General features: G+C 40.5%; 1 protein-coding gene across 1 annotated transcript; it reads left to right on the top strand.

Moving 5' to 3' along the window:
- Positions 1 to 873: 873 nt before the first annotated feature.
- mrps34 (mitochondrial ribosomal protein S34) lies at positions 874 to 9,795 on the top strand. The gene is made up of 3 exons (XM_063058834.1): positions 874 to 1,320; positions 7,607 to 7,649; positions 9,429 to 9,795. The coding sequence occupies exons 1-3, from the start codon at positions 1,003 to 1,005 to the stop codon at positions 9,719 to 9,721; spliced, it is 654 nt and encodes a 217-aa protein (XP_062914904.1). The 5' UTR covers positions 874 to 1,002; the 3' UTR covers positions 9,722 to 9,795.
- Positions 9,796 to 23,190: the final 13,395 nt, after the last annotated feature.

Raw genomic sequence — 23,190 nt, 5'->3', positions numbered from 1 at the left:
AGAGATGCTGCCTGACCTGTTTTCAATCCTAACCATTTCTCCACATTTTGGACATTCCTGCCCTACAAAGGAATTCAAGCAACTTCGGTTGTGTTCAGAATTTTCTGGCAGGTACTTCTATTTGTACCCACAGGGCAGACTGACATTGCAACTTCTGAACGAAGAACAGAGAGATATACGTATTCAAGTGCATGAATCACGAAATATTTGCAGGCATGTAATTAAGAAGGCAAATAAAATATAGCCATTTATTTGGAAAGGGTTGGAATTTAGAAATAGGGAAGGTTTTTTTCAGTTGCACAAGATGAGCCCACACCTGGAGTATTGCACAATCTTTCCCTTAACCTAAAATAATTTGGATAATAGCATTGAAAGCAGTCCAAAATAGATTAATCAAGCTAATCCTAAAATAAGAATAACCAAGAAAGTTACGACTGTATTCCTTGCACTTTAGAGTAATGAGAGGATGACCATGTTGAGTAATATGAGGCAGGGTTCAGATGTTTTCACTAGGACAGTCGCGAACTAGGGTCATAGTCGCAAGGGACTGGTCATTTAGAACAGACGTTTGAAATTTATTTTTGTCGATGCTGGTGAATCGCTGGAGTTCGCAACCCCAGTGCGTAGTGGAGGCAGATCATTAGATATACAAGGATGGAGAGAGGGATAACATTTAGGAAATTGAAAGCTATGGGGAACTGGCACAGAATAACTGCAGAGGAAAGTATAGATCAGCGATAAACTTACTGATTTGCAAAACAAGTTACAGGGACCTTACGGCTAGCACCTCCTCCGATTATCTTATGTCCCCTTGCAGTTGTTTCTGCCCCAGATAAATCCCCGCCAGGACCCGAGAACACAGCACCTGGGGCGGAACTATTCTACAGAAGGTGTTGGGGTGGGGGGACAGGTTTAAGTGTTACAAGAGGCGACCGGTGTTCTCTTTTTCAGAGTCCGGGTGCTGGCGGATTTGGCGAAAGCTGCCAGCCACATCGCCGAGCCATGGCCCGTAAGAAGAAGGTCCGCGCCATCGCTGCTATGGCCCGCAAAGTGCGTGAGTACTGGGCGCTCAAGTCGCAGCCGCGGGACTGTGAGCGCTACGCCCTGGACTACGAGAACATGAGGCGGCCGTACAGCGGCAAGAAGCTGCCGGTGCTAGCGCACCGTGACATCCGCACCGAGAGCCGCCTCTTCCAGATCCTCAATCGCCTGCCCCTCTTCGGCATCGGCCGCCTCGTCACGAAGAAGTCCTGGCTCCATGCTTACGACGAGCCCTGCTACTGGGTCATCAACAAGGTCAAGGTGGATTACACCGCTCAGGTCAGCTGATCCCTACTCCGCCTTCGCTCTCACCCTTGCTTCTAACCCCTCCCCTACCTCGAACCCTTGCCTCTGATCTTCTGCCCTCTCATTCCCATCCCTTCCTCCGCCCCCTGCGTCTCCAGGTTCATGATAAGCCCAGCTACTGCATCAAAAACAAGCTAAAAGTTAATTACATTGCACAAGTCAGCCGATCCTGTAACCTTTCCACTCGCTTTCGTGTCACCACCGTAACCCCTACCTTGCCTGTTGCAATCTGCTTATCCCTGTTTACCTCCATTCTTTTTCCCTCCTACTCCTACAGGGATAGGCCATTTAGAACGGAATTGAGGAAAAACTTTTTCACCCAGAGTGTGGTGGATATATGGAATGCTCTGCCCCAGAAGGCTGTGGAGGCCAAGTCTCTGGATGCTTTCAAAAAAGAGATGGATAGAGTTCTTAAAGATAGTGGAATCAAAGGTAATGGGGATAAGGCAGGAATTGGATACTGATAGTGGATGATCAGCCATGATCACAGTGAATGGCGGTGCTGGCTCGAAGGGCCGAATGGCCCATCCCTGCACCTATTGTCTATTGTCTACATCATTCATCTTCATTCACCCACATCTCCATTTACTTTTTTTAAATACAATTTTTATTGAGTTTTCGAAACGATTACATAGAATGATAATATCTACCCTCCCCCCTCCCCTTAACCCTTCCTCCCAATATATAACCCTACCTGAAAAAAAAAGAAAGAAAGAAGAACTGCCTGGATATTGGAAAGTTTCCACATGCTCCATGGGATTCAAAGTAAATTTAGTATATTTATTTATTACTCCATTTACTTTGACTCACCTGCCTCCCTTTTCCAGTCACCCTATTTTTATTACTGTTTCCTCGGCTCAGTCTAGCTTTGCCCTGGTCTGCTGGTTGCAATTCTGTTCGAAGCCTGTGACTTGAGGTTCAATCAAGAGTCAGGTATTTGTGTTTGGGTCAAATAATTGGAATTGTAAATGTCTAGTCAATTGGGCCATTATCGAGCCTGCTCTGCTCTATCAAAACAATTTATTACTCCCAAAGATTCACTTGGAAATTAAAGATGATGCACAACATGAGAAACACACAAAATGCTGGAGGAACTCAGCAGGCCAGGTGGCATCTATAGAAAAGACTAAACAGTCGAAGTTTCAGCCTGAGATCCTTCATCAGGACTATGAAAAATAAGATAAGTTAGAGTAAGACGGTGGGGGGGGGAGGGGAGGAAGTACAGGGTGATGGGTGAAACCAGGTGGGGGAGGGGTGAAGTAAAGAGCTGGGAAATTGATTAGTGAAAGAGATAAAGGGCTGGAGAAGGGTGAATTTGATAGGAAAGGGTAGAAGACCATGGAGGAAAGGGAAGGGAGAGAGGCACCAAATGATAATGGAGTTTACCATGAAGAGCAGCAGGCAGGAACTTTCATCCTCACTAATTATTGATACCTTTCAGTTGTTTTTGCTGGTTCCCTTCCTTCACTCAATTTATTTCTCAGTGAGCTGTTGACCTTTAGGCATCCCTTACCTTGGATGCTGAGCCTTTCAGGTTTGTTACCAATACCTAACATCTCAACAAAGCTGCCATAGCACCTCTATCTCGGTGCTTTTCCTAATAAACATGCAAATATATTGTACAAATCAACAGCTATTATTTCTAGAATTCCATCTGAGTACCTTCAATACATTTTCTTCCCATGCCACAATGTAGAAACAGCTTGAATCTAAGTCCAATTGACTTCAACTACAATGATTAAATGGCACCTTACCCCTTCATACCAAATGTCTTGGTAGCTCCCACTGTCCAGCTGAGAGAAAGAGTGTTCACTCTTATCCATCTGAATGTAATCAGGAATCTTGTATAATTATTCCTCCTCCTGCTCAAGAGACCTTGTCTTCTGTTTCATCTCTACGTGCTCTTGGCAAAATCATGATAAATGATCTTCAGAACCAGACAGTTCACAACCTTGGTGAACAATTTGATCCATTTCATTGACTCCCTCTCTCCCCCACCCCGGTTTAAATTATCTTAATCGTAAAATTCTTAACCTATATTTGTTTGCTAAATGGCCTTTTCCTTCTACGTTTCCTTTTTGAGGCCAATATGACTGATGTCTACAGCTTTCATTTCACCATTTGTATTTAGTTTATCAATCATCTAGGATTTAACCTCTGCAACCTTTAACATCTGCATTCCCAAAGACTTACCATTAAGCAGCTGTTGGTCAGTTGTCCTGCAATTTCCTCCTTTGACACAATGTTAGTTTTTGTTTGATTTTGCTTGTGTTTTCTGACAGTGTTACTATATTGACAAACTAATAACAGGACATCTATCTTCTGTTTGGTTGTACTCTTCGATCTTTCCTATGTGCTTATAATGTTCCTATTTTGGGATGTTTTCTTTTATATTCAATAGGAGGTGTTAAAATAATTGTTTCAGGAAATGATAACACATTTTAACACTTGTAAATCGTGTTGAACAACAAATGTGTCGCAGAGGAATAAAAACTGAAAGAAGCAGAAGTTATTTTTATGCAATAGCAATTTGACAATGTGGAATACTCAACACTTCAGCGTGGGACAAGAAGAATTTTTCTGAATTATTGGATATAATTCCTAATTATACCACAACACATTTTCATTTCACCTTTTTGAGATGTTTTGTGGTATTCTAATAAATTATAGGGTGAATCCAGTTAGTTTAAAGAGAGCATGGGAACCTGGACCATAGTGAGTTGCAGACAAGTATGAGAGAGACGTCACCAAAAGGACCACCAAAGTTCAATACCAATCCCTAGGTTTCAACATAAAGCATGTGCATGGTTGAAATGCAAAATTAATGTCCTAAGACATAATTAAGTTCCTGTCATTTGCTTCAAGCAGATAAATGGTCAAAGTCCAAAAGATTGGTTTACATGCAGGACATAGAGTATGTATAGATCTACTTTGCTGTAAGTTTACAGTATTCACATCTTTGCAATACACACAAAATGTTCGAGGAACTCAGCAGGGCAGGCAGCATCTATATGGAAAAAAAGTAAACAGTTGACATTTCAGGCTGAGACCCTTCATCAGGACTGGAGAAAAAAAGATGAGAAGTCAGAGTAAGCAGGTTGGGGGAGAGGACGAAGAAGTACAAGGTAGTAGGTGATGGGAAAAACAGGGAGGGGGTGAAGTAAAGCTGGGAAGTCGATTGGTGAAAGAGATAAAGGGCTGGAGAACGGGGAATCTGATAGAGGACAGAAGGCCATGGACGAAAGAAATGAGGGAGGTTTACCAAAGGGAGGTGATGGGCAGCTAAGGGGAGGGGAATGAGGAATGGTGAAGGAGAGTAGTGAGGAGCAATTACTAGAAGTTAAAAAATCAATATTCATGTCATCTAGTTGGGGCTTCCCAGACAGAATATAAGGTATTGCTCCTCCAACCCGAGTGTGGTCTCATCGCAGCAGTGGAGGAAGCCATGGACTGGCATGTTGAAATGGGAAGTGGAATTAAAATGTGGTCACTGGGAGATCCCGCTTTTTTGGTGGACTGAGCTTAGGTGCTCAGCGAAACGGTCTCCAAATCTACATTGTATCTCACCAATATACAGGAGGCCACACTGGGAGCACTGGATACTGTAGATGACTCCAACAAACTCACAGGTGAAGTGTTGCCTCAACCTGGAAGGACTGTTTGGGGCCCTGAATGGTAGTGAGGGAGAAGGTGTAGGAGCAGGGTGGAAGTTGAAGGCAAAGTTGATAAAGTTGACGAGCTCAGCATGGATGCAGGAAGCGTTGGAAAGTTGGGGAGTGATACCAGTGCAGGCTTGGAACATAGATTGTTCCACGTGGCCGACAAAAAGGCAGACATAGCTGGGACCATGCCAGTACCCGTAGCTACACCTTTTGTGTGAAGGAAGTGGGTGGAGCCGAAGGTGAAATTATTGAGAGTGAGGGCCAGTTCCGCCAGATGGAGGAGAGTGGTGGTGGAGGGGAACCGAAAGAAAGAGAGCTTTGAGGCCTTCCTGATGGGGGATGGAGGAGTATAGGGACTGGACATCCATAGAGAAAATGAGATGATCGGGGCCAAAAACTTGAAATCATTGATAAGATCAAGAGCATGTGAAATGTCGCAGTTGTAGGTAGGAAGGGACTGAACCGGGGGGATAAAAATGAGTCGAGGTATTCGCACCTTTGTTCATTTACATTATTAACTGCTTAACCTTGTTGAAATGATGTACAGTAATTGTGCATTTTAAAAGAACCACTCATTCCTTCCTGGTTTTGCAGTGGTTATTATTAACATGGCAATACATTGCCAACCACAAAATTTGTTATAAGCTGAAGTATTTTCTCAGTATCTGCAAACTGAATGATGGTTTCTGACAAGAACCTGACATAAATTCCCTTCTGAACAACTTGAACTGTGTCTCAATGATCTAATTGTTTTTGCTGTCTACCAGTAAGGGTGCAAACATGGACAAACACATTTTATGTTTTCATTAGTTAAACCATAACAATAAGATTTTGAACAGGGTAAAAGTTGTTTAATACATAGAATATGTATGATACACTGTGCAAAAATGAACATTTTGATACTCCAAGCACGTCAACACATTTAGTAGAAATCACCTCCCATCTACAACATGTAAATCTATCAGTTTAACTTATTGTTCCTTTGTTTCAGCTGCAGGTTTAATTTTTTCACTAGCATGAGTAGATAATTTTCTTATGCATTTCATTAGATTTTGTGACTATTGTCTTTGGGTGTGTTTCGATTATACTTTTCCTCCTTTCCCAATAGAAATTTGCATTGTTCATTCTTAAAAGGGTTTTACAATTTCATGAATTCTTAAGTTATTCCTCAGCTTTCTCTAGAGAGAGACCCAGACTTTTTTCCTTCATTGTTTATCGTGGAGTTGCAATGCCCAAGTGTCTGTATCCACATAGGCCAAGGTGGTTGTTTCCTGTAAATTCCATGCTAACAGAATCTGAGCTTGAGAATTAGTACAATAGCACTGGTGGTGTTGATCGTTCCCCTTCATCTTCACCCATCCCCTTTGTATAGTGATAGTCATGAAGTTACACAGAACATAACAGTATCCGTTGGTTCCATGCTGACCAAGGTTTCTACCTGAGAGCCCATATCTACAAACCTTTCCCAGCAAGGATCTTGCAGTATTGATTATCATGATTAATGAAGTAAAGTCATTTTTGTAAATTAATTATTTTTCAACATTAGCTCAATCTTGAAACACTGACTTATGTAATTGTAAACATCTTTTCAAGGTAGAGCAGCAAAAAAGGATCTGAGAGGGAATGTTTTATCAATTCTACCATCTGTATATTGATGTATTTGCACACAATAACGTAAGTCAACAAATACGTCAGCATATAGATGATAGATTTGATGTAGCATACCTCTCACATTCAGTTTGTCCATTTCCAGTGACTGGAAACCTTGCTTCCTCAGATTTCTGTCTGAAAAACTATTATCCGGCAATGTCATTGAATTTGTTTCAATATATAGTCAGAAAATCTACACACTGTGACTAACAATGATAATGGAATGAACTCTTAGCAGAGAAGATCGCCCTGAAGCGTTTTCTGTACTGAAGTGAAAATAAAATGTTACATACTTCAAGAATAACCATTTTGTCAAAATGTACAGGCAGTGTATTTTACTTCCATTTTAAAAAATATTTAAAGTGACCCTATTCAGGAAAAATGCTGGATGTTACAATGGAAGAACATTACTGTCTATCACCTTCTGCACATAATGCCTAACTTGCCAAGTATTTCCTGCTATTATTTATAAAAGGATACAATAAAGTATTAAAACAGAAATAGACTACTGTGGGTGGATTTTACAGATCAGACAGTAGCTGCGCAGAAAAGTTGATGTCTTGGGTCAGTAGTGTTTCTTCAGAATGGTTCTCCAAGATTTAGTCGTTACTGAGATGGTATTTCAACTGAAATCCAAATCACACTTTTTACTGTAAGTTTTAGGTTAGTTTTCATGTTATGTGCATGCAAGCTTGGAGGATAGATATTATATTGAATAAAACAATCGGAACCTGAGAGTAAATTATAGAAAGTGAAAAGGGTGATTGACGGCACTTATTCCTGCTAATCTCTACCTTGTTGGATTTTATTTCCTAGTTTTCAATTAATATTCCCACTGACATAACTCTTACTGCCTGGTGCCTTGCAAATGATCACAAAGATATTCTAATAGTAAAGAATTAAAACTGTTGCGGTTACTGCAATTAAGTTTATGTTTCTCCCTACAGGATATGGACCATGGAAAAGCATGGGGAGTGTTAACATTCAGAGGTAAAATTTTGTTGCATTTTAATGAGAACTCTAAAACCACATTAATCTACAACTGTACAGGAAGATGCATATAGAGCGGATGGACAGAGTGAGGGATTTATGCAAAAGATACATAAGGGAGAGTGAGGTCCTGTCCTGTCTAGCCACAGGCGAGGTCCCAAAGGACAGATGAGTGCCTAATGTTCTACCTATACGTAAGAAGGGAATGAGGGGAAATTGGTGAGTCTCACGTCAGTTGCAGGGAAATTGCCGGAGGAAATTCTTGGGGATAAGATATGAGCACTTGGAAACCCTTAACCTAATTAGGGAGAGCCAGCTTGGCTTTGATTGGGGCGGGTCGTATCTGACCAACTTGATTGAGTTATTTGACAAAGCGATGAGCGAGACTGATGAGGGTAGGGCAGTGGATGTAGTCCACATGGATTTTAGTAAGGCATTTGACCAAGTCTCTCATGGGAGGCTAACTCAGAAGATCAGGATGCATGGGGTCCATGGCAAATTGGCTGTTTTTGTTCAGAACTGGCTTGCTCATAGAGGGTAGTGGTTGAAGGGACTTATTTAAGCTGCAAGTCTGTAATCAGTGGTGTTCTGCAGGGATCTGTGCTGGGACTTGTACTATTTGTGATGAATATAAATAACCTGGATGAAAATGGAGAAGGGTGGGTTAGTAAGTTTGCAATGATACCAAAATTGGTGGAGTTATGGATAGTGTAGAAGACTGGCAATGAATACAGCACAATACAGATCAGTTGCAGATATGGGCAAAGAAATGGTAGATTGAGTTTAACATAAATGTGAGGTATTGCAGCTTGGTAGAGCAAATGACAGGAGACAGTACACTGTTTAGAGCAAGATCCTTGACTGTGTTGCTAAACAGAGAGATCTTGGAATCGAAGTTCATAGCTTCTTGAAAGTGGCTCTGCAGGTTGATAAGGTGATTAAGAAGGCTGATGGAATGCTTGCTGTATTGAGTTCAAAAGTCACAAGGTCATGTTGTAACCTTACAAACTTCAGTTCTGGTTGGCCCACTATAGGAAGGATGTTGAGGCTTTGGAGAGGATGCAGAAGAGGTTTACCAGGATGCTGCCTGGTTTGGAGGGCATGTGCTATTATGAGAGGTTGGATAAACTTGGGTAGTTTTCCCTGGAGCACCAGAGGCTGAGGGGAAATCTGATACAGATTTACAAGGTTATGAGAGGCATCCATAGAGTAGACAAAGGGTATCTGTTTTCCAGGTTTGAAATGTCTAATACCAGAGGGCATACATTGAAGGTGAGAAGGGGTAGGTTCAAAGAGGATGTGAGGGGTAAGTTTTTTTTAACTTGGTGAGTGGTGATGCCTAGAATGTGCTGCTTGATATGGTGGTAGAGGCAAATATATTAGAGGCTTTTAAGAGACGTTTGGATAGGCGTGTGAATGTGAGGCAGATGGATGAAGATGGATGTTGTGTCGGTAGGAGGGATTAGTGTTTAGAAGTTTTAAAAATCTGTTTTTTAGCTGGTGTGGGCTGAATGGCCTGTTCCTGTGCTCTGCTATTCCATGGTTCTATTTTGATCGGAGTTATTTGTTGGATAGAAAAGTGTAAAGACATCAAAACAGTAACTTTCTTAAAGGACAAAAGCAGCATTTCAGAAAACATGAAGAATTAAGTTAATATACTTATTTTTAATATTGCAGCTGTTACAGTAGGTGTTTAATTTTTGGATTTGAGTAACTTAATCCTATTAAGATTCTTGTGTTCAGTGAAGTGGGTTAAATCTCTTGTTCTCTCACATCTAGGGAAGACTGAGGACACCGTTAAAGAAATGGACAAAGTCATGTACCATGATTGGCGTTTGATACCGAAACACGAGGAAGAAGCTTTCAAGAGCTTCACCCCAACTCCCGAGGTGACTATCCGCTATGTCCCTTATCCTCCTTTGCTCCGTGCCATGATATTGGCTCAGAGAGAGAAAATGGAGGAACCTACAGGAGAGGAGCCCATGATTGACCTGCAGAGAATTCGACACTTTCCAAAGGACTATTTTAAAAATTTGGACTTGAAGAAACAACCTGAGGGTACCCCAGTGTAATAAAACTATATCACTCTGAGATATTCATGGACTAAAATGCCTTTTTTTTTTATTGCTAATGGACATGCTAGTCATGTTTAATAAAATTAAATTTTGTATCAATGTGTAAGTTCTAAATGGAATGCATAACATTGAAGGCAGGAAAAGGACAAGTGTATCACCAAATAGTCATCACACACAATATGCCGAGAACATTAGAATTAGATACTTACGGGTGGAAAAACAACTTGGTTCGGTTTATGATGGTTGCAACAATGAAACCAGTGACTAGGAAGTAAGATTTGTCATGAAGTTGGAAACCGGTGTATTTGGCCATCTCAACAATTGGGAGGAATTTTCTACTTCTGTAGTCATAGATTTTGGATTCCACTAGATGGAGCTATAACTCTGTTCCAGCTGTCCAAAAGCTGGAGCCTATAATATTAAAAGATGGTAACGTTTTTAACAATGTTGGTCCTACAGGACATTGATATTATGATGCAGTAATTGTTCAGGAATTGGGATATCTGATAATACTTGCAATGCATGGTTTCATTCTTTAGTTCAAATAAGAAACCAGTTTGTACCCCTGTGCACCAAATATGAAGTTGTTTCTTGTCGTTTAACTATATACGTATTATTACCATATAATATGTATAGAAAAAAGACATCTCTTCGAAACAAGATGTAAAGCACAGTAGTACACATAACACACATAGTACATGATAACTTATGAAGGTAAGGATAAAATCTACAGATGAATTGTGCATAAATAGTGAGGAGCTAAAGTGTATTAATATTAAATATCGTAAGGTACAGAACAGATTAGCCAGTGCCACTTCGAATACAACGTGTCAGGGAATTCAGAACTCTGACGGCCTGGAGGAAATAACTTTCTCATTCTAACCATTCTTGTTTTTGTGCATCGGAGTCTTCTGCCTGATGGTAGAAAGTCAAAGAGGATGCTGGATGGATGGGTGGGATCCTTAATAATACTAAGGCCCTGCGGACACGGTGCTCCTGATAAATGTCCTGATGGATGGTAGGGAGACCCCAATGATCCTCTGAGCTGTTCTCACAGTCCTTTGGAGGGACTTCTGGTCTGATGCTCAACTGCTCCCATACCAGATGGAGATGCAACTTATCAGTATGCTCTCAATGGTGCTCCTATAAAATTCAGTTAAAATGGCCTGTTGGAGTTGGGGTGGGGAAAGCTTGCTTGCCACAATCTTCTTTGGAAGTAGAGGCGCTGCTGTGTCTTCTTGTTCGGAGAGGTAATATTAAGGGACCGGGTAAGGTCATCGGTGATGTGAACTCCCAGGAACTTGGTGCACTTAACTCTGTACGGAGGAGCCATGTATTCGCCGAGGGGGGTGGCTCGTCTGCCCCTTCCTGAAGTCCACAATGATTTCCTGGGTCTTCTCCACACTGAGGCTTAGGTTGTTATCACACCAATCCACCAGTCACTCCACTTCCTCTCTATACTCTGTCTCTTCATCGTCTTTGATAAGGCCTGCCATTGTTGTGTCATCTGCAAACTTGCTAACACAGTTTGAGCTGATCAAAAGCAAATAATCTTTTCTTGTTCCTTTTTTAGAATGTATATATGGCTGACAAAACTAGTACTTATTGTCTGTTACTCATTACCAGTAATTATTTACCTGTAAAATGGCAATGAGTCACTTTCACAAAGTACTGCATTCCTTCTGGTGAAAGTAATCCCAGAATGCTGTTGGATAGGGTATTGTAGATATAGAAGCAGCAATGACAAAGGAAAAGTGAGGTATTTCTAAGTCATGATGATAGGTGATCTGGAGAGGAAATTACAGGGAAAATGTTCCCTTGCACCTCACAATTGGCTGCCAATAACCATCTTCAATAAAAGTATCTATTCACCTTTTCAATGCATTAACAGTGTTATCATCTCCACCTTTCACCTTATGATAACCATCTTGTGTGTTACCATTGATCATAATTGTAACTAGACAAGTCAAATATCTATAGCAAGTTAGGTTCTGGAAATTCTATGACAAATGACTGACTCACCCAAGTCTTTTCATCATCTACAAACCAGAAGAGAGTGGTAGAGTACTTTCCACTTACCTCATTGAATGCATCCCTATAACATAAAAGAAACTCAAAAACACCCAGAACAAAATGGTGCACTCGATTAGATCACCATTCACTTCATTACCAGTGCCTCATGGCTGCCGGCTATTGCTGTACACTGCAGTTACTCACTGAAAATTCTATAACCACACCCGAATCTGTGGGATATTCCAAGTTTGAGATGGTGCTACTGAGGACGAATGGCAACTTCCTGCTGGTTCTCAAAGCAAAAGATACAACTAAGTACTTTGAATTTTGAAAAAGTAGGAAGACGCAGGCAGAAGATGCATGGCAATGTCAAAATTTCCTCCCAAGCCATGTGCAATCTGGCTCCATCACTGTTCCTTTGGTCAATATCTGGCTTAGAAATATATCATTGTTCCTTTGGTTAATATCCTGAAACTCCCTACTTGTGTGAATGTATTGACTACAAAGATAACAATGTTCAAGAAAGTAAACCTCCTCAAGTACATTAAGCGTTGGATATCCTAGGGATATGTGAATGAATTGAAAAGAAAAATTTACAGCCTAGCTGTGTTGTAAATATAAATTAAAATATCAAATTCTGTTTTTCCATGAAGTCAGTTTTAAATCTAATCTGCGAACAGTTTCAGACTACAGTGATCAATCTGAACTTTTACAGTTTCTACTTCTGACGAATTGAACTGTATTTTTTTTTCACAAAATTTCCCAATGGAAGACAATAACAGCCCAGAATTTCCTAATGTAGCATGCCTTTTGCACTCAATACGTACTACAGCAAATGGTCTTTGCAAAACCATTTTAGCCCTCATTGCAGAGCATAGCTCATTAAGAAGCAAGATTAAACAAGCTCTGTTCACTGCAGGACAACAGACAATTGTCTAAGCCACATATTCAGAATAACTGGAGATACAACAGACTTCAGATGTTGGAACTGGAGCAGCAATGTGCTGGAGGAACTTAGATCTAGCAGCATCCGTAGGAGGAAACGAATCATGGATGTCTCAGGTTGACATACTCCACCACGGCTCATCAGCCAGCTGTCAAACATGCCAATAATATTTGGGAGTTTCTGAATGCATAGACATATCCGCTTACAGTCATGCATTACAGGAACAGGCCTACTAGACCACCAAGTCTACACCAACCATCAAGCATTCATTTCACTAATCCCATTTTATTCTCCCCAGATTCCCAGCAAATGTGCAAAATTTTACCTCTCATGAATACAAATTGGAGCAATTTATTGTTGCCAATTAATTCAACAATCAATTTGTCTTTAGGATGTGGAAATAAAACAGAGCCCCCTGGAAAATGCAGTCACAGGGAGTTTGGGCAAACTCTCCACTGACAGTATCTGAGGTCAGATTTGAACCTATGTCACTGGAGCTCATGAGGCAGTAACTCTACTCAATGCAGCCCTGTGCTGCCCTTGACTTTAAGAAATATTGAAAACTAAAGGCACTATTAAAGGTAACTGAACTTAAAATAATGAATTTTGAAAAATAATAAACTGTGAAATAGCTACTAAACTATTTAAATCAACTCAATTACTTAAAAGAACGCTCAGCCTGAAACATCGACTGCACCTCTTCCTATAGATGCTGCTTGGCCTGCTGCGTTCACCAGCAACTTTGATGTATGTTGCTTGAATTTCCAGCATCTGCAGAATTCCTGTTGTTTGCTAATTATTTTCTACTTGCTTGCTTGTAGCCATGCACCTCCATTGATGTGAATGCAGTTTTCACATTAGAGCATAGAACAATAGAGCACAGGAAATAATAAATTGCAATGCTGTGCCTAACCAATCAAATTAGTGAGCAAATCGCTAACTAAACTAATCTTTTCTGCCTGCATAATGTCCATATCTAATGTTTCTGCCTCTACCACCATCCCAGGCAGCACATTCCAGGCATCTGCCGGTCTGTGTGAAAAAACTTGTCTCTCATAGCTCCTTTGACGTTACCCCCTCTCACCCTAAATGCATGCTGTCTGGAATTAGACATTTCAACACTAGGAAAAAGGTATTGTCTCTCTACTCCATCTATGTCTCTCACAATCTTATAAACCCCTATCAGATCGTCTCTTAGCCTCCACTGCTCCAGAGAAAACAAACCGTTTGTTCAACCCTCTAATCTGGGCAACATCCTGGTAAACTACTTCTACACCCTCTCCAAAGCCTCAACGTCCTTCCTATAATGAGGTGATCAGAACTGTATGCAATATTCCAGAGGCAGCATAACTAGAGATTTATAAAGCTGCAGCATTAGGTACCACTCCCAAGTTTTGGGGAAATTGAAGAAAGTGCCACAAGAAGGTCAATGTTGGAGTAAAATCTGCAACACCCTGGAAAAGACCCCCATCAGAAACTCAGGACTTTGAATATGTTCTTATGGGTGTTCTAATCTACCAGCAGTTATCAGAAGAATCTGAACTAATAAGCAAAAAGAATAGCAGAGCTTCTTGATGTAAAATTTAATGGTTGATGGCAGATCAATATAAGGTGCATGACGACCAACTATTGAGTTGGAGTGTGAAGCAAAGAGACATGAAGTATGCCCATTAAATTCCCATCCCCCCCAAAAAAAACCTCAATTAATATCAAAAACTCTAATGGTTTTCAGAAAGTCAAATATGCACATATACATTACAAAGGCAGTAATAGCCTAACAAACTTTCCATGTTAAGCCCTGTCTGTCCCAAAGATCTCAATTTAGTAATTAGATGTTTCATTTGCACCTCATAAGAACTGCATTCAAGCAATATATGCTGCACCATTTCTTGACAATTGCACTCCCTACAAATGCCTGTGTCATGCACATTACTTCTGAACAATTACTCAACTTAGTATGACCAATACGTAAATACATGTATAACTTTCTCTCTCCTTTTATACTCCTCTTCTAGTTAAGTTCCCACTATCCTCTGAATTTTATATAAATGCCATCCTTTCTTTTCCTTATCTTATCCCAACTTTATATTCCTGTTTCTCTTACCCACTGCATCATCATCAGCAGATAAGGATTTGGAAATGTCTGAGTGAACATTTAAGAAAATATCTTTAATCATAATATTAAAAATGAGTGGGCTACATACAGTCCACTATGGAGTCCCATTGCCTATCTCATGATCCTTGGCAAATGTTGTTCCCACCTTTATATCTTCCTGTCGCGTAAAAAATCTTGAATCCTGTTCTACTACCTATTCCCATTTTTTCAAGTTTAAGCAGCCACTAGCGTGTCCATAATATATCATAAACTTTCTCTACATCAAAGACTATCTGATTCCAAACTTAACACTGAGTCCATGGTCATACTCCCTTTACAAAATCCAGATAGGTATACAGCTAACTTTCCACAAATGGCTATAACCATTTGTTCCATTATCTTACAAATATGTGAAGTTAACAAAATAGGTCTATAACTGAAAGGATCTGATTGATCCTTACCAGTTTTCAATATAGGGATAACAACTGCTAATTTCCAGGAAGAGGAAAGTCACCCTTCAACCTATGTTGTATTAAAGAATTTTAAAACCAACGTAAGTCTTGAACCTGGTAACCATGTAAACATGTTAGTACAAATATCATCTTTCCCAGGTGATGTCTGACCAGCACTATAAGTAGCCCTTTTAAGTTCAGGCAATGGAAATTCAACGTCCAAGCTGGAACTGGAACATTCTTTTTTCTTGGCACTCTGAGCATAGCTAGCCAACTTTGCTCGAAAAAAGTGACATAATGGACTTTTAACATCGTAGCCCAACAAGCTGTTTGGTGTGTCTCTCCTGCTTCCTGGGAAAATGGAGTCACCTCTTTCTCCCTTATTAGGGAGAGAGAGAGAGTCTGCAGTATGTCGAATTACCAGGTGAACAATGTAGTCTTTGGGCTGACTACAAGTCTGTGTCTTTGCTATTGCTTTGCTCACACTTGAGTGCTTGGCGAGGGTGCTGATGCTTTTTTTTTGCCGGTGGGGGGAGGGGGGAATTGTTGTTCACTGCCGCTTATTCAAGGGAGGGAGGGGAGTTAGAGGGGACCTTGGGGTTCTAACATTGAACTGTCATTCATTCTTTGGGTCACTTCTCTGTTTTTGTGGATGGTTGTGAAGAAAAAGCATTTCAGGATGTATATTATATACATTTCTCTGACATTAAATTGTACCTTTGAATCTATAATATCTCTTTTCTTTACTTAAATTGCCCAAACTATGTTACATTAGCATATATTTTTGCTAATAATTCTGCTTTTTCAGAGTCAGTAACAGCAACGTTCTCTCCACCATATAAAACCGGAGAAGCATCAAGTTTTCTAACTCCTCCCTCATTTTCAGTATCTAACCCAAACTTCCCCTCCTTAAATCTCTTTCCTGATAATATCACAGTACATTCTCCAATACATTTTCTTTGCCCTATGCACTGCTTTTCTATCTATGGCTTGAGCTCTTTTATATTGTATGGAAGATGAAGAGCAGTAGCACTGTCTAACTTTCCTAAATGCTTTATTCCACTCCTTCACAGCTCTTTTACATTCATCCATCCACCAGTGAACAACTTTCCTTTTATTATCTCCCAACAGTCTAGGAATTGATTTTTTAGCTTTTTGGTTGAGTACAGAGCACAAAGTATTATTACTCAACTCACTATGCTCCAAAATCAAATGATCAGGAAATCTACGTAACATTGATGATTTCTGTTCTACTTTTAGTTTGTGCTGTACAATTTACCACATCTGCCATGAAAGTGACAACAATCACTGAAAATACCTCAGATGGGGCAGCACATAGGGGCAACCATATAACTCATAGAAGGTAAGTTAACCTGAGGATGGGGCAGTTAGTATGCAACTAGATGCAGTGTGCAGTGTGCCAGGAAGGATGGGCAGACGACAGGGCAACACTGCAGTCAGTGAGATAAGTTGCAGGGTAACACGGGGACAAGATCAAAAAGGGCAACGAATACAGGACTGAAGGTGTTATATTTGAATGCATGCAGTATTTAGAATAAGGTAGATCTTATAGCACAGTTGGAGATTGGTAGGTATAATGTTATGGGCATCTCTGAGTCATGGCTGAAAGAAGATTATAACTAAGAGCTTAATGTCCAAGGGTACACATTGTGTCAAAAGGACAGGCAGGTAGGCAGAGGAAGGCTCCGTTGTAAAAAAAATGAAATCAAACCCTTAGAAAGAGGCGACATAAGATCGAAAGATGTAGAATCCTTGAGGGTAGAATTAAGAAACTGCAAGGGTAAACAGACCCTGATGGGACTTACATACAGTCCTCTGAAGAGTCCCAAGATATGGGCTATAAACTACAACGGGAGATAGAAAATACATGTCAAAAGGGCAATGTCATGATAGTCCTAGTGGATTTCAATATGCAGATAGATTGGGAAAATTAGGTTGGAGCTGGATCCCAAGAGGGGGATTTTGTAGAATGCCTATGAGATGGCTTTTTAGAGCAGTTTGTGGTTGAGCCCACCAGGGGAAAGGCAATTCTGGACTGGGTGTTGTGTAATGAACCAGATTTGATTAGAGAGCTTAAAGTAAAGAAACTCTTAGGAGGCAATAATCATAATATGATAGACTTCACCCTGACATTTGAGAGGGAGAAGCTGAAGTCAGATGCATCAGCATTACAGTGGAGTAGAGGCACGAGAGAGGAGCTGTCCAAAGTTGATTGGAAGGGAACACCAGCAGGGATGATGACAGAACAGCAATGGCTGGAGTTTCTGGGAGAACTTCAAAAGGTGCAGGATAGATACAGTTCAATCCAAAGAAGAAATATTCTAAAGGCAGGATGATGCAGCCATGGCTGACAAGGGAAGTCAAACACAACATGAAAGCAAAAGAGAGTGTATATAATAGAGCAAACGTTAGAGAGAAGTTAGATTGGGAAGGTTTTAAAAATGAACAGAAAGCAACTAAAAAAGCCAAAAGGAAGGAAAAGATGAAATATGAAGGTACACAAGCCAATAATATCAAAGAGGATGCCAAATGTTTTTTCAGATATATAAAAAGAGGAACGAGTAGATATTGGACTGCTGGAAAATGATGCTGAAACGGTAGTAATGGAGGACAAGGAAATGGCAGACAACCTAAATAAGTATTTTGCATCTGTCTTCACTATGGCAGACACTACCAGTATGCCAGGAGTTCGAGAGTGTCAGAGGGCAGAAGAGAGTGCAATTGCTATTACCAGGGAGAAGATGCTTAGGAAACTGAAAGGTCTGAAGGTGGGTAAGTCAGCTGGACCAGATTGTCTACACCACAGGATTCTGAAGGAAGTGGCTAGGGATACTGTGGAGGCATTGGCAACAATCTCTCAAAAATCACTAGATTCTGGCATATTTCCAGAGGACTGGAACATTGCTGATGTCATTCCACTCTTTCGAGTCGATGATTAAGGATGAGGTCTCAGGGTACTTGGAGGCACATGATAAAATAGGCCAAATTTAGTACGGTTTCCTTAAGGAATAATCTTGAGTGACAAATCTGTTGGAATTATTTGAGGAAATAACAAGCAGGATAGACAAAGAAGAATCGGTGAACGTTGTGTACTTGGATTTTCAGAAGATGATTGACGAGTTGCCACAAATGAGGTTGCTTAACAAGATAAGAGCGCATGGTATTACAGGAAAGATACTAGCATAGATATAAGATTGGCTGATTGGCAGGAGACAAAGAGTGGAAATAAAGGGAGCTTTTTCTGGTTGGCAATTGCTGACGTGTGGTATTCCGCAGGGGTTGGTGTTGGGTCCTCTTCTTTTAACAATGTATGTCAATGATTTGGATGACAGAATTGACGGCTTTGTGGCCATGTTTGCAGACAATGCAAAGATAAGTGGAGGGGCAGGTAGTGTTGAGGAAGCAGGGAGTCTGCAGGATGACTTAGACAGATTCGGAGAATGGGTAAAGAAGTGGCAAACTGAATACAGTGTCAGGAAATGTATGGTCATGCACTTCTGCAGAAGGAACAAAAAAGTAGACGATTTTCTATATGGGCAGAAAATTCAAAAGTATGAGGTGGAAAGGGACTTGGGAGTCCTTGTACAGGATAGCCTTAAGGTTAATTTGGAGGTTGAGCCGGTGGTAAGGAAGGCAAATGCAATGTTAGCAGTCATTTCGAGAGGACCAGAATATAAAAGTAAGGATGTAATGCTGAGGCTTTATAAGGCATTGGTGAGGCTTCAATTGAAGTACTGTGAACAGTTTTGGGCCTCTTAACCAAGAAAGGATGTGCTGTCATTGGAGAGGGTTCAGAGGGGGTTCAGAAGAATGATTCTGGAGAATGAAAGGGTTACCATATGAGGGGCGTTTGATAGCTCTAGGCCGGTACTTGCTGGAATTTAGAAGAATGAAGGGGGATATCATTGAAACCTATCAAATGTAGAAAGGTCTAAATAGAGTAGTAAGGGAGTCTAGGACCAGAGGACACAGCCTCAGAATAGAGGGATGTGCATATAGAACAGAGATAAGGAAGAACTTCTTTAACCAGGGGATAGTGAATCTGTGGAATTCATTGCCACAGGAACTGTGGAGGCCAGGTCATTGGATGTATTTAAGTCAGAGGTTGTTAGGTTCTTGATAAGTCAGGACATGAAAGGTTGTGGGGATACGGCAGGAGAATGAGGTTGAGAGGGAAACTGGATCAGCCATGATGAAATGTCAGAGCAGACTCAAAGGGCCAAAAGGCCTAATTCTTCTCCTAGCTCTTCTAGTCCTATGGTCTCTTATGTAGGTAGAACAAGGGATGAGGCCCTGCAGAATGAGTATTGGGGGGTTGGATAAAAAATGAAGCAGGACCTTGAGGTTAGTGATCTCTGAATTACTCCCAGTGCCATGTGCTATTGGGGTCAGAAATGAAAGGAGAGACCAGATGAATTTCTGTCAAAGGAGAGGATGCAGGCATCAGAAATTCAGGTTCTTGGACTACTGGAACTCTTCTGGGGTACAGGCAACCTGTACAAGAGGGCTGGGTTGCACTTGAACCAGAGAAGGACCAATATCCTTTCAGGGAAATTTACTGGTGCTATGGAGAAGGATTTAAACTAAATTGGCAGAGTGTTTGAACTCTAAGCAGGAGCATGGGCTGAAGCAATAGCCAGTGAGATCAAGTTTAGTCATCAGGATAACCAAGGACACAGTGAAAGGAACACTCAGATAAACCGCATTTAATTCAACACATGAGGTTTAACAGGTAACATGTGAAATTTGCGTAGCAACATGGCTGAGAGAAGGACTGGACCAGCAGCTCAGTATTTCAGGGTACAGAAACTACAAGTGTGACAGAGGTACAGGCAAGCAAGGTTGAAATGTGGCCTTTTTGATAAGGGAAAATGCAACAGCAGTACTTAGATAACATTCTTGGGGAATTGCCCGGTGAGGCCATATGGGCAGAACTTATAAACATGAAGGGATATGTATCTTTAGAGGGGTTGTGTTATAGATCTCTGCCCTCCCAATTCCACCACTGCTCGTACCCGTAATCAGCAGGAACTTGAAGAACAGGTGTTTAGAAAAATTGCTAATAGTTGATAGAAATAATAGGATTGTATTAGTGGGAGATTTTTATTTCCACAGTATTGACTTGACTACCTGGAATGTTAAGGGCCTGGATGGAGTGGAATTTGTGAAATGTCTATGAAAGTTTCCTGAGTCAAAATGTACTGAGTCACCCTTACTTGTGAATGTGCATTAGAGGACCCCCCCCCCCTTGGGAAATAATGTAGGGCAAGTAACTGAACTGGCAGTTAGAGAGCATTTCAAAGTTCAAAGTTCAAAGTAAAAATTATTATCAGAGTACATACATGTCACCACATACAACCCTAAGATTCTTTTTTTGCAGGCACACTTAGCAACTCTATTGAACAGTAACTGTACACTGTAAACATCAGGATCTGTAAACTGTAAACAAACTATGCAAGTACAGATATAAAGAAATAACAAGCATGAAATAACAATATAATGGAGTCCTTAAATAAGTGTAGTTATCTCCTTTTATTCAAGAGCTTGATGGTTGAGGGCTAGTAACCATTCTTGAATCTGGTTATGCAAGTCTTGAGGTACCTGTACCTTCTACCAGCAAGAAAAGAGCATGGCCTGGCGGGTGGGGGGAGGTGGTGAGGATCTTTGATGATGGATGCTGCTTTTCTACAACAACGTTTCATGTAGATGTGCTCAATGGTTTGGAGGGTTTTACCCGTGATGTACTGGACTGAATCCACCATATTTTGAAAGATCTTACACCCAAAGGCATTGATGTTCCCATACCAGGCAGTAATGCAGCTAGTCAGCACACTTTCCACCACACAGCTATAGAAGTTTGCCAAGGTTTTTGATGACCTGCTGAAATTCAGCAGACTCCTGAGGAAGTAGAGGTGCTGTCATGCTTCCTTTGCAATTATATTTATATGATGGGTCCAGGACAGGTCCTCTAAGATAGTGACACGTAGGAATTTAAAGTTACCTGACCCTCTCCACCTCTGATCCTCCGATGAGTACTTGCTTAAAGACTTCAGGTTTCCCTCTCTTATAGCCTACAAACAGTTCCTTGATCTTATTGACAATGATCAGGGTGGGGGGCGGTTCTAAGCAGGCACCACACCTTGCCCAAGGGTGATAATGCAGGCTAGCGGAGGGAAGGAAAGCCTTATACCTCCTTTGGTAGAGACGTATCTCCACCCTGCCACCTAATCAGTGGCATGATTAAAATTGAGAGTTTGAAGAGGATAAATTTGAATATTGCAGAGTTTTCAGAGGTTATCAGATTAGAGGAGATGAGAGATAGAGAGGGTTGAGAGAATGGAGATCAGAATTCTAGAGTCACTGTGGCGCTCAGCTGGGAGACAGTGTAACTCAGTAAAGGCCAGGTGATGGGTAAATGGGACTTTAGGCAAATTATGAAACAGGAAGTAGAGTTTGAACTTCCATTCATTTACTCTATTGACTGACGGCCCACTGACATTTCATCCATATTTGTATTGCAAAGAGCTTAATATGCCACAGTTGATAAAGTGTTTCAGATCAGTGAGGAAATTAGGGCTAGTTAGATACCATTAACCTCCCAGTAGATTCAGTTTGGGCTGCCTCTGTTCCTCCCTATCTGACTGTCGTAATTAATGACATCTTGATCAGATGAACAGGCATCCAACATGAACCCACATTCTCCATCAGGTTTGCCCCTTATACTGCTAACAAACAGACCGATGGTAGTTGTGAAAAGCCTTCTCAAGATTATGGCCAGATCCTTCTCCAGGGATTAATTCAGAATTTCCATGATGTCAAAGATTATCTTCAACCTTTTTCCACAAAATCTATCTAGCTTCCTTTGTTTTCTAAGAAAATGGTGAGATGTTTCACGGGACTGAACTCTGGTATTGTTCCAATAGAAGGCAACTAAATGAATAATCATATAATTTTGCATCTACTAGTTTTGCAGGTGCTAATAATACAACAAAATATACATGGAAAAATCTTTCAAAAAACATAAGCTTGTGTTTTGAAAATCAGATATCTTTAGAAGTAAGAGTGCACATTCAAAATATTGAATGAATAAGCAAACATGATGTTTGGTTTAGAGATATATGACTTGTAGATGTTGAAAGTGGTCTGCACGCACATCATTGGTTAGACAACAGTTAACCACTGGAAATCTGAGTAGTTTATTTCAGCAAATCAAATTCTTGAAATGTAAAGATGCTTCACTTTGTAAGGTAATTTGGGGGCTTAGTGGTGGAGAGATTGCATAAGCAAGGACTAAATACAACAAAGATGTTTCAATGGAGTTGAAAGGTATTTGAGAATACAAAACATTTCAGCATTAAAAACTACAATAAAGTATTTCCACTATAAGTGAGTCTGTAGAGTCGATGCCATCCATTTATGGACATTGAAAGAATGATGGATGAGCCTGATGAGTAATATTTCAGCAGATGTGTACAAAAGGTTGATGGAATAAGGTATAATCTACCAGGAAAAGTAATGGAAGCAGAATCCAAAATAAAGGAGAATTCAAAATAGATTTGAAAAAGAAACAAAGTTACAATGTACAGTATGCGAAGAAGGTATGGGATATTATCTGAGCTGAAAACACTTTCAGAGTTAGTAAGAATGTTGGGAGCCAAATGGCCAACGTTTGCTGAAGTTGAAGATTCTGATTTTAATTCGTGCAGCATTTCTGGGACAGTCTGCTCATTTTTCATTCAAATTGCTTTCACTAAATGGTTCTGCCCATATACAAAAATTATGCCCATCATCAGGTTAACAGCTGCATAACCCATCCAAGTGGCCAAATTCAATTGATGAGAACCACGACTAAATATTAGATTATTTCATTTTGATAAGTCTGATTGACCTCTACTAATATTTACGTCTCAACATGCATCACCTAATGATCTAATGAGCT

Source organism: Mobula hypostoma, chromosome 9, assembly GCF_963921235.1.
Source record: "Mobula hypostoma chromosome 9, sMobHyp1.1, whole genome shotgun sequence".
NCBI lineage: Eukaryota > Metazoa > Chordata > Chondrichthyes > Myliobatiformes > Myliobatidae > Mobula > Mobula hypostoma.
Note: the sequence above shows the minus strand (reverse complement) of the source record. Positions and strands in the feature narration are given on the sequence as shown.

Coding starts and splice junctions, on each gene's coding strand:
- mrps34 (XM_063058834.1), top strand. CDS start 1,003: ATGGCCCGTAAGAAGAAGGTCCGCGCCATCGCTGCTATGGCCCGCAAA. Junction 1,321..7,606: donor AGGTGGATTACACCGCTCAG/GTCAGCTGATCC, acceptor TTCTCCCTACAG/GATATGGACCATGGAAAAGC. Junction 7,650..9,428: donor GGGAGTGTTAACATTCAGAG/GTAAAATTTTGT, acceptor TCTCACATCTAG/GGAAGACTGAGGACACCGTT.